General features: G+C 43.1%; 1 protein-coding gene across 3 annotated transcripts in view; it reads left to right on the top strand.

The window, feature by feature from the left end:
* swt1 (SWT1 RNA endoribonuclease homolog) overlaps positions 1 to 17,737 on the top strand; it is a 100,509-nt gene that overhangs the window by 60,945 nt on the left and 21,827 nt on the right. For all 3 annotated transcript variants that reach the window (XM_078407600.1, XM_078407598.1, XM_078407599.1), the window contains 3 exons: positions 19 to 170; positions 5,741 to 5,976; positions 6,782 to 6,925. In XM_078407600.1, coding sequence (XP_078263726.1) covers positions 19 to 170; positions 5,741 to 5,976; positions 6,782 to 6,925 — 532 coding nt within the window. The remainder of the gene's footprint in view (positions 1 to 18; positions 171 to 5,740; positions 5,977 to 6,781; positions 6,926 to 17,737) is intronic.

The raw sequence follows: 17,737 nt of genomic DNA, 5'->3' as shown, positions 1-17,737 counted from the left end.
TCTTTTTAAATCATCTAGATAAGAGGCCAGAGTATAATAGCTTCACTCTTACCTGGTTGTTGACAGAATCGCAAAAACTATTGTGTGCCTTCAACTCAAGATCAGGTTATGGCGGTGTACTCCCACACACTTTGGCTGCCCTGGATGAGTTACTCAGAGAGGTTTCTGAGGTACCTTACCTAATTGTATTTTAAAGATTTTTATGTAATTATGGCACAGCTGTTATAGAAGGTAAACGTTGTTATTATTTTGAAAACAAAACAACGATATGAATGATTAACAGTGCTAACATTTGGTGAAATATTTGAGGCTATATAAATTGCCGGATATTAATTCTGAATTACATTTCTGAATTTCTCAGAAAAACTGGCATCTTGGGTACCTGATAGGTGCCTTTTAATAGCTTTGCATGGTTGGGAAAAGAGATGGGATTGTGGTTGACAAGTTCACCATTTGCTATGAGACAGGCCCAACTTGTCTTTTGTTTTCCCTTATACAACTGCCTTCTGCAGCTTTTCGAAGGCATATAATTGTGGATGCAAATTTCAGATTTCAGTTTTGCATTCATCAAACACCTAGTGCAGAATGCATTGAATCCCTGTGCAAAATGGAGTGAAATAATTATCTGTGGTTGAAGAGCAAGTACCCAGTGAACATGAATGAATAAAGGCAGAAAGGTGCCTTTGAACAAGGTTAGCAGTAAGTAGAATGTCTATGTGGACGGGCATGAGGTGGGGAAAGAATGTATTGGAGAGATGATTGGTGGTATTGATAAAAATAATACCGCAAATGGGAGAGAGAAGAGTGCTCAAGCGACTGGATGGGTGAAGTTTATCTGTACAAAGTGGATTAGGTAGGGTAGCAGAGTGGAAAAGGTAGGAGGAGAATGAAGGGAGGGAATTGTCTGGGACAGTTAAGAATGATCTGAGGAAGGTCATCTGAGGAAGACCAAAAAAGGTCACCCATTCCGTCTCTCCAGAGATGCTGCCTGGTCCACTAAGTTACTCCAGCATTTTGTGTCTATCTAAGAATGATCTCTCCATTGTATTCTGCCTTTACAATTGCTGAAAGTTTGAATTAACTGTCAATTAATTGCTTTCTCTCAATTCGCTTAAATATTGCTTTGCTGGCAAAGATGTATGGAAATCGATTTGAGAATTTTTTTAAATGTGTTGGTTTTGGAGAAGTTTCCAAAGGGGAAAATATGAATTTAATGCATGATTTCTGTGAAATGATCTGAATGATTCAAGAAATTTAAGTATTCAGAAGAGACTTTTTTCCAATGAACAGGAAGCATTTGAGGAATGGGAAACTGAATTACAAATTAGACAAAATCATGAAGGAATCTGCATTTTTATTTTGACCTACTGGGAGATTAATGCCAGTACAGAATAGCTTGTTTAGGGGTTTATCATTTGACATGACATTTAATATAATGTTTTGGTTAAACTGAAATTTATTGAAACTAAGGAATGGAAGGCCAAGAAGGAAACCAAGACCATTATGTTTTCAAAGCAAGAAGCTACAGATGCCGAGTGCTAATTCAGTGGGTCAGGCAGCATCTCTGGAAAACATGGATAGGTAATGTTTTGGGTTGGGATCCTTGTGGGGGCTGGGGGGGGGGGGGGGGCGGGCTATGTGACGAATGAAAGCTAGAGGAGCAGAGCAATGCCTGGGAAGTTATAGGTGGATACAGGTGAGGGGGGTTTTGATAGGTAGATGGTTGGATAAAGGCCTTAGATGAAAAGGCATGGTGTACCAAAATGATTGGAGTTGCGAATTGTGAACTGGAGGAAGGATTGTAGGTGGAAATGTGGAGGGATGGGAGGGGGGAAGGAGAGAAACAGGTGCGAGTCCAGGTGTGGCACAGGGGGAAAGTGGGGGGTAGATAAAACTTGCCTAAAATTGGAGAATTCATTATTCATACTGTTGTGAAGCTATCCAAGAGGAATACGAGGTGCTGTTCCTTCAGATTGTGTGTGGCCTCACTCTGGCAATGGAGGAGGCCCAGGACTGAGAGGTTTGTATGGGAAGAGGAAGAGATCCAGTATGTCTTGGCAGACCGAGCCACCTGGCCTAGCACCTGTTTCTCTCTTTCCCCTCCTCTTCTACCGACATTCCTTCCTCTAGTTCCCAATTTGCAACTCTAAAATCCTTCTGTCTTGCACCTTCTGTCTTTTCATCTCTGGCTTTTGTCCAACCATCTGCCTATCAAAATCCCCCCCTCTCCTGTATCCACCTATTACTTGCTAGGCTTTGTCCTACTCCTCCTTCTATCCAGCTTTCTTGCTCCTCCCACCACAATCAGTCTGAAGAAGGGTCCCACCCAGAAACATCACCAATCCATGTTCTCCAGAGATGCTGCCTGACCCACTGAGTTACTCCAGCACTGTTTTTTCAATTTGATTTTTGCTTAGTCACCAAGCTCTAGTAAATAAACATTTTTTGGGGGTTCGCATTCGAAAATACATTGGTAAGGAATATAGTTTGAAGATATCAGCCAGAGTTCACGTTATCCACCTCATTTGACTTAGAAGGTATCACAAAATGCTGGAGTAACTCAGCAAGTCAGGCAGCATCTCTGGAGGGAAGGAATGGGTGACGTTTCGGGCCGAGACCCTTCTTCAGACTGATGTCAGGGGGGCGGGACAAAGAAAGGATGTAGGTGGAGGCAGGAAGACCGTGGGAGAACTGGAAAGGGGGAGGGGAAGAGAGGGACAGAGGAACTATCTAAAGTTAGAGAAGTCACATACCGCTGTGCTGTAAGCTGCCCAAGCGAAATATGAGGTCCTCCAATTTGTGGTGGGCCTCACTATGACACTGGAGGAGGCCCATGACAGAAAGGTCAGACTGGGAGTGGGAGGGGGAGTTGAAGTGCTGAGCCACCGGGAGATCAGGTTGGTTAAGGCGGACTGAGCGAAGGTGTTGAGCGAAACGATTGCCGAGCCTGCGTTTGGTCTCGCCAATGTAGAGAAGTTGACATCTGGAACAGCGGATACAATAGATGAGGTTGGAGGAGGTGCAGGTCTCACCTGGAAAGACTGCTTGGGTCCTTGGATGGAGTCGAGGGGGGAGGTAAAGGGACAGGTGTTGCATCTCCTGCAGTTGCAGGGGAAAGTGCCTGGGGAGAGGGTGGTTTGGGTAGGAAGGAATGAGTGGACCAAGGAGATACGGAGGGAACGGTCTCTGCGGAAAGCAGAAAGGGGAGGAGATGGCAAGATGTGGCCTGTAATGGGATCCCGTTGGAGGTGACGGAAATGTTGGAGGATAATTTGTTGGATACGCTGGCTGATGGGGTGGAAGGTGAGGACAAGGGGGATTCTGTCCTAGTTACGAATGGGGGGAGGGGGAGTAAGAGCGGAGCTGCGGGATATAGAGGAAGCCATGGTGAGGGCCTCATCTATAATGGAAGGGGGAAGCCCTGTTTCCTAAAGAATGAGGACATCTCTGATGCCCTAGTCCTGGGCGCAGATGTGACATAGACGGAGGAATTGGGAGTAGGGGATCGACATTTTGCAGGAGACAGTGTGGGAAGAAGTGTAGTCCAGATAGCTGTGGGAGTCAGTGGGTTTGTAATAGACAGTCGCTAGTCTGTCTCCTGTGATGGAGAAATGTATGAAGTCAGTGAGTTCTGCATGGGTACAAGAGGTAGCACCAATGCAGTCGTCAATGTAGCGGAGGTAGAGTTCGGGGATGGGGCCAGTGTACGTCTGGAACATGGATTGTTCGACGTACCCGACAGAGGCAGGCATAGCTAGGGCCCCATGCGAGTGCCCATAGCTACGCCTCGGATTTGGAGGAAGTGGGAGGAATCAAAGGAGAAGTTGTGGAGGGTAAGAACCAGCTCTGCTGGGCGGAGGAGAATGTTAGTAGATGACGATTGGCTGGTTCTACGGTCGAGGAAGAACTTAGATGTTGGTAGGTTCAAACTTCATCTATTCCAAGTTTGGTGCAATGCAGTGCATTACCACCAGAGGTATCCACAGGTCAGATGTTGGACCATGCCCCTCCCTGACCTGTCAAGTGTACATAACGATTATACGGCTCTATTCACAGTAGAGGCCCTTTTATCTGCTATTTGAATCCAGTATTTATCTTTCAACCAATACTACCACAAACAGCTTTTCTAGTTGTTAATGCTAATTTGTAAGATTTTTCTCTGAACAAATGAACTAATGTATTTCCATGCATTACAAATGTGATGTCTTTATGGTTTGAATAATAGAACTATTTAAACCTGAGATAAATATTGGGCTGCACAATGGGACCTTTATTAGAACAGCTGCCTCACAGCTGCAGCGATCCAGGTTATTTTTTTTTACTTCCTGTGCAGTCTGTATGGAGCTTGCACATTCTCTCTCAGCCCAGGTGCCCTGGTTTCCTCCCACATTTCAAAGTCACTATAATTGTTCCTAGTGTATGAGTGAGTGCTAGAATCTGGGAAAAGTTGACAGGAATGTAAGGAGAATAAAATGGAATTGATGTAAGTGAGCTGGTCACTCAGGATTCTGTGGGGCAAAGCGCCTGTACCAATGCAGTATTTATCTGTGCCTGAACCCCTCTGTCAGTGGATCATCAACTTCCTGATGGACAGGAAGCAGCATGTGAGGCTGGGAAAGCATATCTCGGACCCACAGACCCTCAGCATAGGAGCACCGCAAGGCTGTGTACTCTCCCTTCTCCTTTACTCTCTCTACACCAACGACTGTACCTCCACAGCTCTCTGTCAAGCTCCTCAAGTTTGCGGATGACACAACCCTGATTGGACTGATCCAGGATGGGGAGGAATCTGCCTACAGAGGGGAAGTGACACAGGTGGCGTCCTGGTGCCATCGCAACAACCTGGAGCTCAATGTTCTTAAGACAGTGGAACTGATTGTAGACTTTCAAAGAGCTCCCCCTACCCTCCCCCCACTCACCATCAACAACACCACAGTCACATCTGTGGAGTCAAAAGTTCCTTGGAACCATCATCTCCAGGGGCCTTAAATGGGGGGCCACCATCGACTCCACTGTCAAAAAGGCCCAACAGAGGATGTACTTCCTGCGGCAACTGAGGAAATACAATCTGCCACAGGCAATGATGGTCCAATTCTATACTGCTATCATTGTGTCCGTCCACACCTTCTCCATCATGGTCTGGTTTGGCTCAGCCACCAAGCACGACATCCGGAGGCTGCAGTGGATCGTTCGCACAGCTGAGAAGGTTGTTGGCTGCAACCTTCCCCCCCATTGTCGAACTGTACACTGCAAGGGCCAGGAAACGAGCGGGCAAGATCATCTCTGACCTCTCTCACCCTGGCCACAAACTCTTTGAAGCACATCCCTCTGGAAAGTGACTCTGGACTGTCAAAGCAGCCAAAGCCAGACATAAAAACATCTTTTTTCCACGACTAGTAGTTCTACTCAATAACCAAAGTCTGTAGTCTCTTTTTTGCTATGGTTTATTTTCACCCACATGTTTAGACTGTAATGTTGTATCCTTATTGTTTTGATGCGCTTATGCTTTATTCTTAATTATTAACTGTATGTTTTTGTTGTCATTTGTGAACGGAGCACCAAGCAAGGCACATTCCATGGCCAATAAACTTATTCATTCATTCATTCATTCATCTGACTCTAATACTTATTTTCTAGCCAATACGCAAGGAAACACACCTAGACAAATGTGTCAGTGGCCTTCCAAAAGTGGGAAAGGAAAGCAAATTTATGATTCATAATCTTTATTCTTCTCATTAAGGATTACATGAAAACTAAAGGGAAGTCTTTGAAGAAGTCAAAAGAGTCCCTTGAAAACGTGGACATTTCAGTGCAGTCATCATTGCATCCTGATCCAGGGAGAAATATAACTCTGCTCCCATTCAACTGTAACTCTGGGTTTCTAATGTCGGATATGGGAAATTCTCAAATGGAGAACAAAAGACAACAAATCTGGGCTACTTTTGAGAATGTCTGGAATATAATATACAAATACAGGTATAAATGTAGGTTTTGTATTGATATATGGTTAATATAGTACAGGGCCACCACCGATTTTTCCAGCACCCTGGGTACCAGAGCCTTTCTGGATTACTCGTTTTGCCGGGCCAACAGAGGTCACAACCTCTGAGAGAAAGTGAATGGTACCGGAACGGTCCAGCTAGACCACCGGGGGTGTGGGGTGGGGTGGGGTGGGGGGGGACCGAGACAAACGAGACCTGCCAATCGGCCACGGAATTCTTAATGAAGTCCAGTTCAGCCGCCTCACCGGCCTAGTGGCCACATTTTCAGGGAGACTTCCGGGTGGATTTCAAGCGCACCCTCGTACCTATATCTGGGTTAAAGGAGGCAGCGGACCACCAGTTGCCGGAAAATTGGTTGTGGACCTTTACATACTTTTATGATGCTAAACTAATAATTTTATACTTTGCAATATCACAATACTATAGTTGTTGACTGGCCTAGATAAACCGGGGGAAAAAAAACCTAATTTGATCTTAGAGGTGGAAAAGACTGTGTTATATCATTGACTTTTTGGAATTCCTGAAATAATGACTAGGCATTAATGGTTATCAACTGAATGAGTGGCACAGACTCGCATGGGTTATCAAAACAAAACATCAAGAACAAAAAAAACTGCTGTTTGCTCAAGTTAAACGGAAATGTATTTATTTATCGGGTGAATGAGAAATTCTATAAATATTTGCAATAAAGGAACACATTTGTGCATGATTAGCAATGTTTTTTTTACCTTGCATGACAGCACATGAGATTGTGAGATTTTTTTTTGTTTTCTCCCTAGCTCACTAATTTTTGCAACGTTTAACCTTCCTCACAACTCATTAGCTGTTGTAATGGACAGCAAGCTGCCACTTCCTGAGGAAGCATTTCAGAGCCTGCAGAAACTGGGGCCTGCTGTAAAAGAACTGCTCGCAGGAATTCAAAGGTGAGCATCTAATGCCATTTACAAAAACATTTTTCCTGTGTAAGACGTTACATGATTCCATGGCCACTGACTACATGCAGACGCCCAAGTTTTATTTATATACACTGATGACGAGCAGTTTGCATCAGCGTCTCTTTCAAATATTCCAAAATTTTACATAGCTTGATGTACATCATTGGATGAACATAAATTTCTTCCAGCTAATTCCTGAGATCATAGAATGATGGCTTATGGTCATTATCTGTATTACCATTTCTTCTATAGAAAACGAGAGCCAGAAGCAGACTGTTCACAATTCTGGCGTCGCATTTGACCCTAACTGGAGTTTCAGATTTCATCCATACTCTCGATAACCACCTGTTTTAATCTTCTGAGCGTTACCTGTCTTTATTGTGTTTTAGTTGTAGTGTTGTTGACACCCTTATTTGTGCCTTTATTACTTTTCAATTATTGCAATTCACTCCTGTCTGGCTTCTTTTCTGCTGTGGTCTATAAACTATAAGGCATCAGAAATCTTACCCATGTCTCAATCCTCAGCAAGTCCTATTCACTCATCACAATCTCCCTCTATCTCTCATGACTGCTGTTCCTAGTTAAGCAATTACTCAATTAGAATCATAAAGTTGTATAACGTGAAAACGGACCCTTGCCCCAGCTCGTCCATGCCAACCAAGTTTCATAGCTGACAGTCCCATTTGCCTGCATTTGGCCTGTATTCCTCTAAACCTTTCCTATCTATGTGCTGTTTAAATGTCTTTTAAAAGGCACCATTGAACTCGCCTCCACAGCTTCCTCTGTATATATATATATATATATATATATATACATGATTCCATATATATATATATATATATATACCATATGTCTGCATGCAGAAATTTCTTCTCCAGACACTTAAATCTTTTTCCTCTTGCCTTAAATTTATGCCCTTTAATTCTGAACTGTTCTCCCCATCCTTCCTCTGGTTTCACAATTTGCAACTCTTCTATCCTTATCTCAAAAGCTTCTGTCCTTTCATCTCTGGCCATTGACCAACCATCCTGCCTATCAAAAAACCCCTTCATGCAGTAAAATGGGTAACGTGTTTCTCAATCATTTTGCAGCCATACATTATATGCACCCTTCTTGCTGATGCTTATGTTTGTGGGAACCCAGATATGCAACTGCAGCCTTTTTCCAAGTGCTACATTCAGCAGCCACAGAATGTTGGTAATTTAATGTTTATGGTGGTGAAAGGAGTACCAATTATGTGTGATGCTTTGACCTGAATAATGTTTACCTCCCAGAGTGTTGCTGGCCTTGCATTCATCCAGGTAATTGGAGAATGCTTCACCATGCTTGTGCTTTATTAATGCTGAAAGACAGGAGATGAGTCACTTGCCACAGGATACCAGCCTTGTACTTGTCCTTATGATCATATGGCTGATCCAGTTGAGTTTCTGATTAGTGTTGACCCTCAGGATGCTGTTGCTCTGAGGCTTGCTTTTGATAATGGCATTGAATAATAAAGTTAGTTCATTACATTCTGTCTTGTTGGAGATTTTCCCGTGTCAAAGCATTAGCTTGATCTCTTTACATCCAGCCATGGACTGGTTCAGCTGCTAAGGAGTTATGAATGTAATTGAATGTATAGCGGAGTCAGGGGGTACGGGGAGAAGGCAGGAACGGGGTAATGATTGTGAATGATCAGCCATGATCACATTGAATGGCGGTGCTGGCTCGAAGGGCCGAATGGCCCACTACTGCACCTATTGTCTATTGTATAGGCATCAATGCACATCCCCATTTTTGATTTCAGAATGGAAGGAAAGCCATTGATGAAGCAACGGAAATTGATGTCAAGGCCATTTACTTTTACATTGACTCTTGAGTTGGTGGTTGGGTTGGAGTCAAATTGTTCTTGCAACTCCAAAATGAGCATTTGTTATTTGCCATTAACCGATTGTTGCTGAGCATGTGTCGTTTGTTAATATTATTGATGATGCCATCTGTCATTTTGCTGATGATTTTGAATAGACCGACAGGTGATACTTTGCCTGCTTGGAATTGCCACGGTTTTCATGAACAGCATATACCAAGGTAATTTTCCTTGGCTGTGTTGGGTAGATGTCAGTGGAGCAGCTGTAGTGAAGCAACTGAAGGTAGACCAGCAGCTTTCTGTATCTTCAGTTTGGCAAATAATACAAACCTTTTTCTTTGTCTAAATGGGCTCATCTTTTTTATTTGATTCATTGCAAATTCCAAAGTTAGATGGGTTTTCTAATCCAATGTGAAAGACAAGTAAAAAGATTGAAAGATGTTTCTGGAAGAATGTGATCACCTGCACCAGTCCTAGTCCAAGGAATTAACCATATCTGGAAGTCGTTTAACAATATTGTGTAGTACCTCGGTCAGCCAAGGATGATAGCTGGTATTCAGTCTTGTCCATTCCCATGGTGGCTCTATTGATTCAGAGTAAAGTTGCAAACAAAATGGAGACTTACAAAATAAGTTTATTCTCCAGCACTTGAACTCAAAATACAAAATATTTTTTGCAAATGAACTCCATGCCATTTGGTGTTGCCTTATTGTAGTAATTGATTTAAATTATTTTTACACATGACTCAGATTTTTGGTGCAACGTGAGTCAACTTTATAATGATGAATGTGAAGCGGTCGTGCGTGTTAAGAAATTCTTCAAATGGATCTGACTTGAAGATTGGAATTACCTAGTCACAAATAGCATGAATTGCCTTTATAATAAAGGAAAGGGAAAGTTAACAACTTGGGAACCCAGATATGTAATTAAATAGCTTTGCCTGAGCTTACAATCCAATAGTGAGGCAGGATTGGGCGTAGTTTTTATATTCAATGTTGACTCAAGGCCACACCTGTCCTTGTGGATAAATATAAATGGTTCCATATTATTTGAATAAAAAAAACAGTTCCCTCGCAGCATCAACTAACATTCAACTATAAAAGGTCATCAATCTGAAGAATGCATTTTTTTCTCTCTCTCTCCACAAGTTCTGCCTGATTTACAGAACATTACCAGCATTTTCCATTTTTAATTTTAGACTCCTAGGATCTGTGTTTTCTTTGATTGCTTCAGTTTTATCCCTCCACTTATGCACTAAAACTTGTTAGCTGCTTAATTTATTATATTACAACTGAGAATGCACTTCATTAGATTTAGATTTTATTTATTGTCACATGTACCAATTAAGGTACTGTGAAATTCAAGTTAACATACAGCCATACTAAGTGGGGAAAAAAAGCCACAAGACACACAGCCACATAAAATAAAATTCAACATCAACATCCACCACAGCAGCTCCCCACATTCCTCACTGTGATGGAAGGTAATAAAAGTCCGATCTTCTCCCTCTTCTCCGTGGTCAGGGCTGTTGAACCATCTGCAGTTGGGGCTATCAAAGCTCCCGCAGCCGGTGATCTGAGACCCTCGTGTCGGGGTGGTGAAACTCCCACATCGGGACGGTTGAAACTCACCACGGCTTGGAGCACTGAGTCAGTCTCTAACCAGGGACTGCGATGTGTTCATAGATTGTAAACTGTTTTGTGATCTACAGTGCCCTCCATAATGTTTGGGACAAAGACCCATCATTTATTTATTTGCCTCTGTGCTCTACAATTTCAGATTTGTAATAGAAAAAATCACTTGGTTAAAGTGCACATTGTCAGATTTTATTAAAGGCCATTTTTATACATTTTGGTTTCACCATGTAGAAACTACAGCAGTGTTTATACATTTGTCCCCTCATTTCACAGCACCATAATGTTTGGGACACATGGCTTCACAGGTGTTTGTAACTGCTCAGGTGTGTTTAAATTCCTTCTCAATGCAGGTAAAAGAGAACACTCAGCATCCAGTCTTCCCTCCAATCTTTCCTTCACCTTTGGAAACCTTTATTGCTATTTATCAACATGAGGACCAAAGTTGTGCCAATGAAAGTCAAACAAGCCATTATGAGACTGAGAAACAAGAATAAAACTGTTAAGAGACATCAGCCAAACCTTCAGCTTACCAAAATCAACTATTCTGAACCCAATTGAGCATGCCTTTTATATGCTGAAGAGAAAACTGAAGGGGAATAGCCCCCAAAACAAGTATAAGAAAAAGATGGCTGCAATATAGAGCATCACCAGAGAAGACACCCAGCAACTGGTAATGTCCATGAATCGCAGACTTCAAGCAGTCATTGCATTCAGAATGGCAGGCAGTGGCGAATGGAGTGCCGCAAGGCTCGGCGTTGGGGCCGCAACTGTTTACCATATATATTAATGATTTGGAAGAGGGAATTAGAAGCAACACTAGCAAGTTTGCGGATGGCAGTGTAAACTGTGAAGAGGATGCTAGGAGGTTGCAGGGTGACCTGGACAGGTTGAGTGAGTGGGAAGATGCGTGGCAGATGCAGTATAATATAGATAAATGTGAGGTTATCCACTTTGGCGGCAAAAACAAGGAGGCAGATTATTATCTCAATGGAGTTAGGTTAGGTAAGGGGGAGGTGCAGCGAGACCTGGGTGTCCTTGTACACCAGTCACTGAAAGCTGGCGTCCAGGTACAGCAGGCAGTGAAGAAACCTAATGGAATGTTGGCCTTCATAACAAGAGGATTTCAGTAAAGGAGTAAAGAGGTTCTTCTGCAGTTGTATAGGGCCCTGGTAAGACCACATCTGGAGTATTGTGTACAGTTTTGCTCTCCTAATTTGAGGAAGGACATCCTTGAAATTGAGGCAGTGCAGCGTAGGTTCACGAGATTGATCCCTGGGATGGCGGGACTGACATATGAGGAAAGATTGAAAAGACTAGGCTTGTATTCACTGGAGTTTAGAAGGATGAGAGGGGATCTTATAGAAACATAAAATTATAAAAGGACTGGACAAGCTAGATGCAGGAAAAATGTTCCCAATGTTGGGCGAGTCCAGAACCAGGGACCAGTCTTAGAATAAAGGCGAGGCCATTTAAAACAGGTGAGAAAAAACTTTTTTACCCAGAGAGTTGTGAATTTGTGGAATTCTCTGCCACAGAGGGCAGTGGAAGCCAAATCACTGGATGGATTTAAGTGAGAGTTAGATAGAGCTCTAGGGGCTAGTGGAATCAAGGGATATGGGGAGAAGGCAGGCATTGATTGACGATCAGCCATGATCACAATGAATGGCGGTGCTGGCTCGAAGGGCCGAATGGCCTCCTCCTGCACCTATTTTCTATGTTTCTATGCACAGGATATGCAACAAAATACTAAACATGACTACTTTCATTTACATGACATTGATGTGGCCCAAACATTATGGTGCCCTGAAATGGGGGGACTATGTATAAACACTGCTGTCATTTCTTCACGGTGAAACTAAAATGTATAAAATTGGCCTTTATTAAAACCTGACAATGTGCACTTTATCCACATGTGATTTTTTTTCTATTATAAATCTCAAATTGTGGAGTACAGAGGCAAATAAATAAATGATGGGTCATTGTCCCAAACATTATGGAGGGAACTGTGCCTAAATTGCTGCCTAAATGCAAATCTTTTTTCAATATGCAGGAAATCCTTGGCAACACCTTCCAGCCACTCACTACCCTGTGTGTGTGTGTGTGTGTACAGTGCCCTCCACACCCAGCGCCCGATGTCTCCAGCTCCCTCCCGGTCCCGCTGTCCGAAAAGCCTTCGGGCAGGTTCTCTGTCCTGCCGACCAACGTGTCTTTGGGCAGACTGCGACGAGCTTTCGGGCGGGTTTCTGTTTCTGATCCTGATCCTGCTGTGCCTTTGGGTGAACTGCGACAAGCCTTTGAGTGGGTTCCCAGTTCCGCCGCCCGATGAGCCTATGGGCGGGCTCCGAGCTTCTGGGCGGGCCCAGACGGGCCTTCGGGCAAGTTCTCGCCAATCCATGATCCTTCAGTCGAGGTCCTGCTGACCAAAGAAACTTCAGGTGGGCACTATGGCCTCGGGAAGGCCTCCGCCGCTCTCTAGTTGGTGATAGGATCGTTCAATTGCCTGATAACAGCGGGATCAACTAAGCCAGGACCTCACTGGGTGGCTCCAGCAGCAGGAGCCACTTCACCGAGCAGCGTGAAACCAGCTCACAAACAGCCCGAATTTCTTCTGCAGGAAATGGAGATGAAAATGCGTCATATTTGCACGCACCTTCGTTCCTTTTTCATCCGAGGGCGACCGTGAGGCTCTGTGCAAGTGACTGTGTGTCTACCCGATCTATTCCTCAAATATCCACTTCTCTCAGATAACTACTCATCCTCCTGTGCTCCAAGGAATAGTCCTAGCCTGCTTAACTTCTCCCTATAGCTCAGGCCCTCAAGTCCTGGCAACATCCTCATGACTCTTCTCTGCACCCTTTCCAGCTTGACAACATCTTTCCTATAACGTGGTGCCCAGAACTGAACATTAAATGTGGCCTCACACAATGTCTTGTATAACTGCAACATGACCTCCCAACGTCTCTACTCAGTACTCTGGCCAATGCCAAAACCCTTTTGACCACCCTTTCTACCTCTGGTGCCACTTTCAAGGAAATATGTACCTGCACTCCTAAATCCCTCTGCTCTACAACACTCTCCAGAGTCCTACTATTCACACTGTAGGTCCTACCCATGTTAGACTTTCCAAAATGCAACACGTCACATTTCTCTGTATTAAACTGCATCAACCATTCCTCAGGCCACCTGCCCAACCGATCAAGGTCCTGCTGTAATTTTTGACAACCATCTTCACTATCCACAATGCCACCCACTTTAGTGTCATCTGCAAACTTGATAACCATGCCTTGTCAAATCATTGATCTGGATGACAAACAGCAATGGGGCCAGCACCAAACCCTGACACCCTGAACCCTGGTCTGTAGTTCCCAGTCTTTTCCCTGCAGCCCTTCTTGAATAGGGCACAACATTTGGCACCCTCCAGTCTCCCGGCACCTCTTCTGTGTTTAATTACGACTCATAAATCTCAGCAAGGGCTCCTGCAATCTCCTCTCTAGCTTCCCACAGTGTCCTCGGAAATATCTGATCAGGCCTTCTAGTCCAGGCCTTTTGGATTAATGGTGTTGCAATGCAACAAGGTTGTTCCTCTAGCCGGGAACCAGCCCAATATAGTAAAATAAAAGGCGTTTGAAAAGTAAACTCGTAAATCTTGACATTTTAGCTTTAACAAATAAATGCAGTCAGCTGACAAGAAGAATGACTGACATCATGCAAAATTAGTTAGAGGATTGTTAAAACATTAAACAGCGGTATTGAGATTTAATGATAGGCACTAATAGATATATCCTGTTATTTCCAATTTCCAGAAGCATGTAACTCATCAATATACTTTTGTAAACAGTTCTAATACACAGTGAATTCTAGAGTTGCATATTTACATTTTTACAAGATTAATATTATTCATTGATTGTCTGTAAAAATATTTCTGGTGTGTCTATATTCCAGAAACAGACATAGAATTTGTACAGCAATTTTACCATTCACTGGGAATTGCATGCTTTTAATTACAAGAAATTATGACAGGAAATGTAATAGTATACTATACAACCTCTGTGACTTACTGACATTATTCTTAATGAGGCTAAAAGGTAACCTTATCGAGGTTTATAAAATCACGAGGGCAATAGATAAGATGGAAGGTCATTGTTGTCACCCCAGTGTAGGGGAGTTTAGTTTAAAACTAAAGGGCATTGGTTTCAGGTGGAGGGGAAAGATTTAAATGGTAGTTGAAGGGTAATCTTGTAACACTGGGTTGTGGATATATGGAACAAACTGGCAGAGGAAACTGTGCAGGCTGTACATTTAAAACATTTAAAAGACATTTGGAAAGTTTGTGGATCGGAAATGTTTAGTTGAATATGGACCAAATTCAGCCAAATAGGACTAGCTCATCTAAGCAATGTGGTCGACGTGGACAGATAGGGTGAAAGGGCCTGATTCTGTGCCATATATATATGACTATGACCTTTGGACTCCACCCTCAGGATAGACTAGTGTCTGTGACGTGGCCAGTATTATAATATAATTATCCTGTGAGCTCTGTTTCTTTGAACACTTATGTTCAGTCAGTCTAGGCTCTCAATTCCTCCTCCCCCCCCCCCCCTCTCTCTTTCCTGACCTCCGATGCACATCTCTTATACCGTCCCATGTCCCCATCCATTCTACCCCTCCCTCTGGCTTTACATTGTACTGCTCTTTCGAGCATCTTTCTTTATCAACACCCATTTGTCTTGCCTTCTTTAGTCCCCTTTGGTCTCCTTCTCATCTCTAGTCTTTGTTCGCCCATCTGCCAATCAAAACATTCTTCACCTATATCCAACTATAACTTCCCAGGCTTTGTCCCGCCCTCGCCTCTTTTCCAGCTTCTCTCCCCACTACAATCTGTCTGAAGTAGGGTTCCAACCCGAAACATCGTGTAGCCATGTCCTCCAGAGATACTGCCTGACCTGCTGAGTTACTCCAGCACTTTGCATTAGAAATAAAAAGGAGTAGCATAGTTGACCCAGTTTAACACTTTGAAAAGGAACTTTGGGGCTAATTGTTTATTTTTCTGGTTTGGACAGAGCAGCCAAGGCTGCAGATAAACCAGCATCTGCAGTTCTTTCCTACACAGATAAACTTGTGGAGTTGGTGCAAAAACTGTCAACCCAGGACTTTCTATAAAAGATCAAATGATCAAAGTGAACGCGTTACTAACCTAAGGTGGTTAGAGATAAACAGAAGATGTAAATAATGAAAGCAAAAAAAAAGGCATGTAACAAAGGGGCACTTATTGCAGGCGTTAAATTTGGAAATAATTGCTGGCTGATTCAGTGAGCATCGATTAGGCTTGAGCATTCAAGTGGGGGTTGGGCAAATTCCAAGAGTGGAAAAATACTCATTTGTTCATGTTACAATAGTGGGTTTGCTCTACTATTTTCAAGAGTTGGTGAAGAATTTTCTAAAGCTTTTCTCATTCTGCAGGTAATTGCTTGACTGAGAGGCAGGGGAATGATGGCGTGTGGAGGTTACACTTCACAGGGTTAGGACAGGCTGAAGAGATAACTTGGTCTTTGCTATTCTTTTTAGAATGTTCTTCATTAAAATTCTGAAATTCCTTAATTATATTTGAAATGAGTTCTTGTTGTAATCTAGTTACCATAATTGACAAATTCTCATTAGTTGCTAAATACTGGGAGATTAGATTCCAATTGAATATTTCTATCCTGCCCAGTATTATTTTAAAATAGCATGGAATATTAGTTGCGAAATCCATCGTATGGCAATTTATATTTGGATATTATATTATATTTAGACTTTATTGTCATTCAAAACTATACACCAGACAAGTGCATATTTGAACGAAATTCTATTGCATCTGGCTCACAATGTAACACAGAATAATAAAATAGATAAAATAAAATAAATAAGTAACTCGCACATAAAAAAGAGAAATAACTGAGTTATTAAAAATAATGGTGGCGGATTATTGGGAATTCAAGAGTCTGATGGCTTGGGGGAAGAAGCTAGTGCAGAACTTGGCTGTTCTGCTCCGTATGCTGCAGTACCTTTGACCAGAGGGCAGCAGGGTGAACAGTCCATGATGGAGATGGGTGGGGTCTTTGATAATGTTGTTGGCCTTGATCAAGCAGCCTTTGTGTGCAATGTCCTGGATGGAAGGAAGTGAAGTTCCGATGATTTCCTCAGCTGTCCTCACCACTCTGCACAGACTTCCAGTCTGAGGCTTTGCAGTCCCAAAACCAGACAGATGCAGCTGGTCAGTATGCTCTCTATGGTGCCTCTGTAGAAAGTGGTGAGGATGGGATGGGGGAGGTGTGCTCTTCTCATCCGGCGCAGAAAGTGCAAACGTTGCTGGGCTCTCTTGACTAGAGATGCAGTGTTTGGGGACCAGGTCAAACTGTCTGTGATCTGCACCCCCAGGAACTTATTGCTACTGACTAACTCCACAGCGGTGTCACTGATGTGGAGTGGTGTGTGCCTGCTCCGGTTTCTCCTGAAGTCAACGATAATCTCCTTTGTTTTGTCGACATTCAGGACAAGATTGTTCGTGTTGCACCAGTCCACCAGTTGTTTCACCTCCTCCCTGTAAGCCAGTTCATTGTCGTTCCAGATAAGGCCCACCACTGTTGTGTCATCCGCGTACTTCATGATGTGGTTTGTGACTGAACCTATCACAACAGTCGTGGGTCATCAGGGTAAACAGCAGTGGACTCAGGATACAGCCCTGAGGGGAACCGGTGCTCAGAGAGATGATGTTGGAGATGTTGTTTCCAAAGCGCATTTATCGCCAATAAAGAATACTTGAAATAGCACTCCTGTTTAGTTTTCATGAATGGGTGGTAAAATGAACAAACAGTAGCTTCATTGAAGAACAAGGGAACTTTGTCTACAATATTGCCTCCATAATTATGATGCATGCTTGCTTGCTGCTATAAGCCAGTGTTCTATGAATTTAGTGTGTTTCCAAACCACAGCTGCAGCCGCTTACTCTAAAAATTCTCATATGAAAGAAAATAAATTAGATTAGTTTATTGTGTAAGAAGGAACTGCAGATGCTGGTTTAAACCGAAGATAGACACAAAAAGCTGGTGTAACTCAGCGGGCGAGATTGGCAGCATCTCTGGAGAGACGGAATGGGTGACATTTCGGGTCGAGGCCCTTTTTCAGGCTGGTAAGGGATAAGGGAAACGAGAGATATAGACGGTGATGTGGAGAGATAAAGAACAATGAATGAAAGATATGCAAAAAAGTAATGATGATAAAGGAAACGGGTTATTGTAATCCGTTTGTAAGGTGAAAATGAGAAGCTAGTGTGACTTG

Source organism: Rhinoraja longicauda, chromosome 11, assembly GCF_053455715.1.
Source record: "Rhinoraja longicauda isolate Sanriku21f chromosome 11, sRhiLon1.1, whole genome shotgun sequence".
Lineage (NCBI taxonomy): Eukaryota > Metazoa > Chordata > Chondrichthyes > Rajiformes > Arhynchobatidae > Rhinoraja > Rhinoraja longicauda.
The sequence above is the reverse complement of the archived record's forward strand: the minus strand, read 5'-3'. Positions and strand labels throughout refer to the sequence as shown.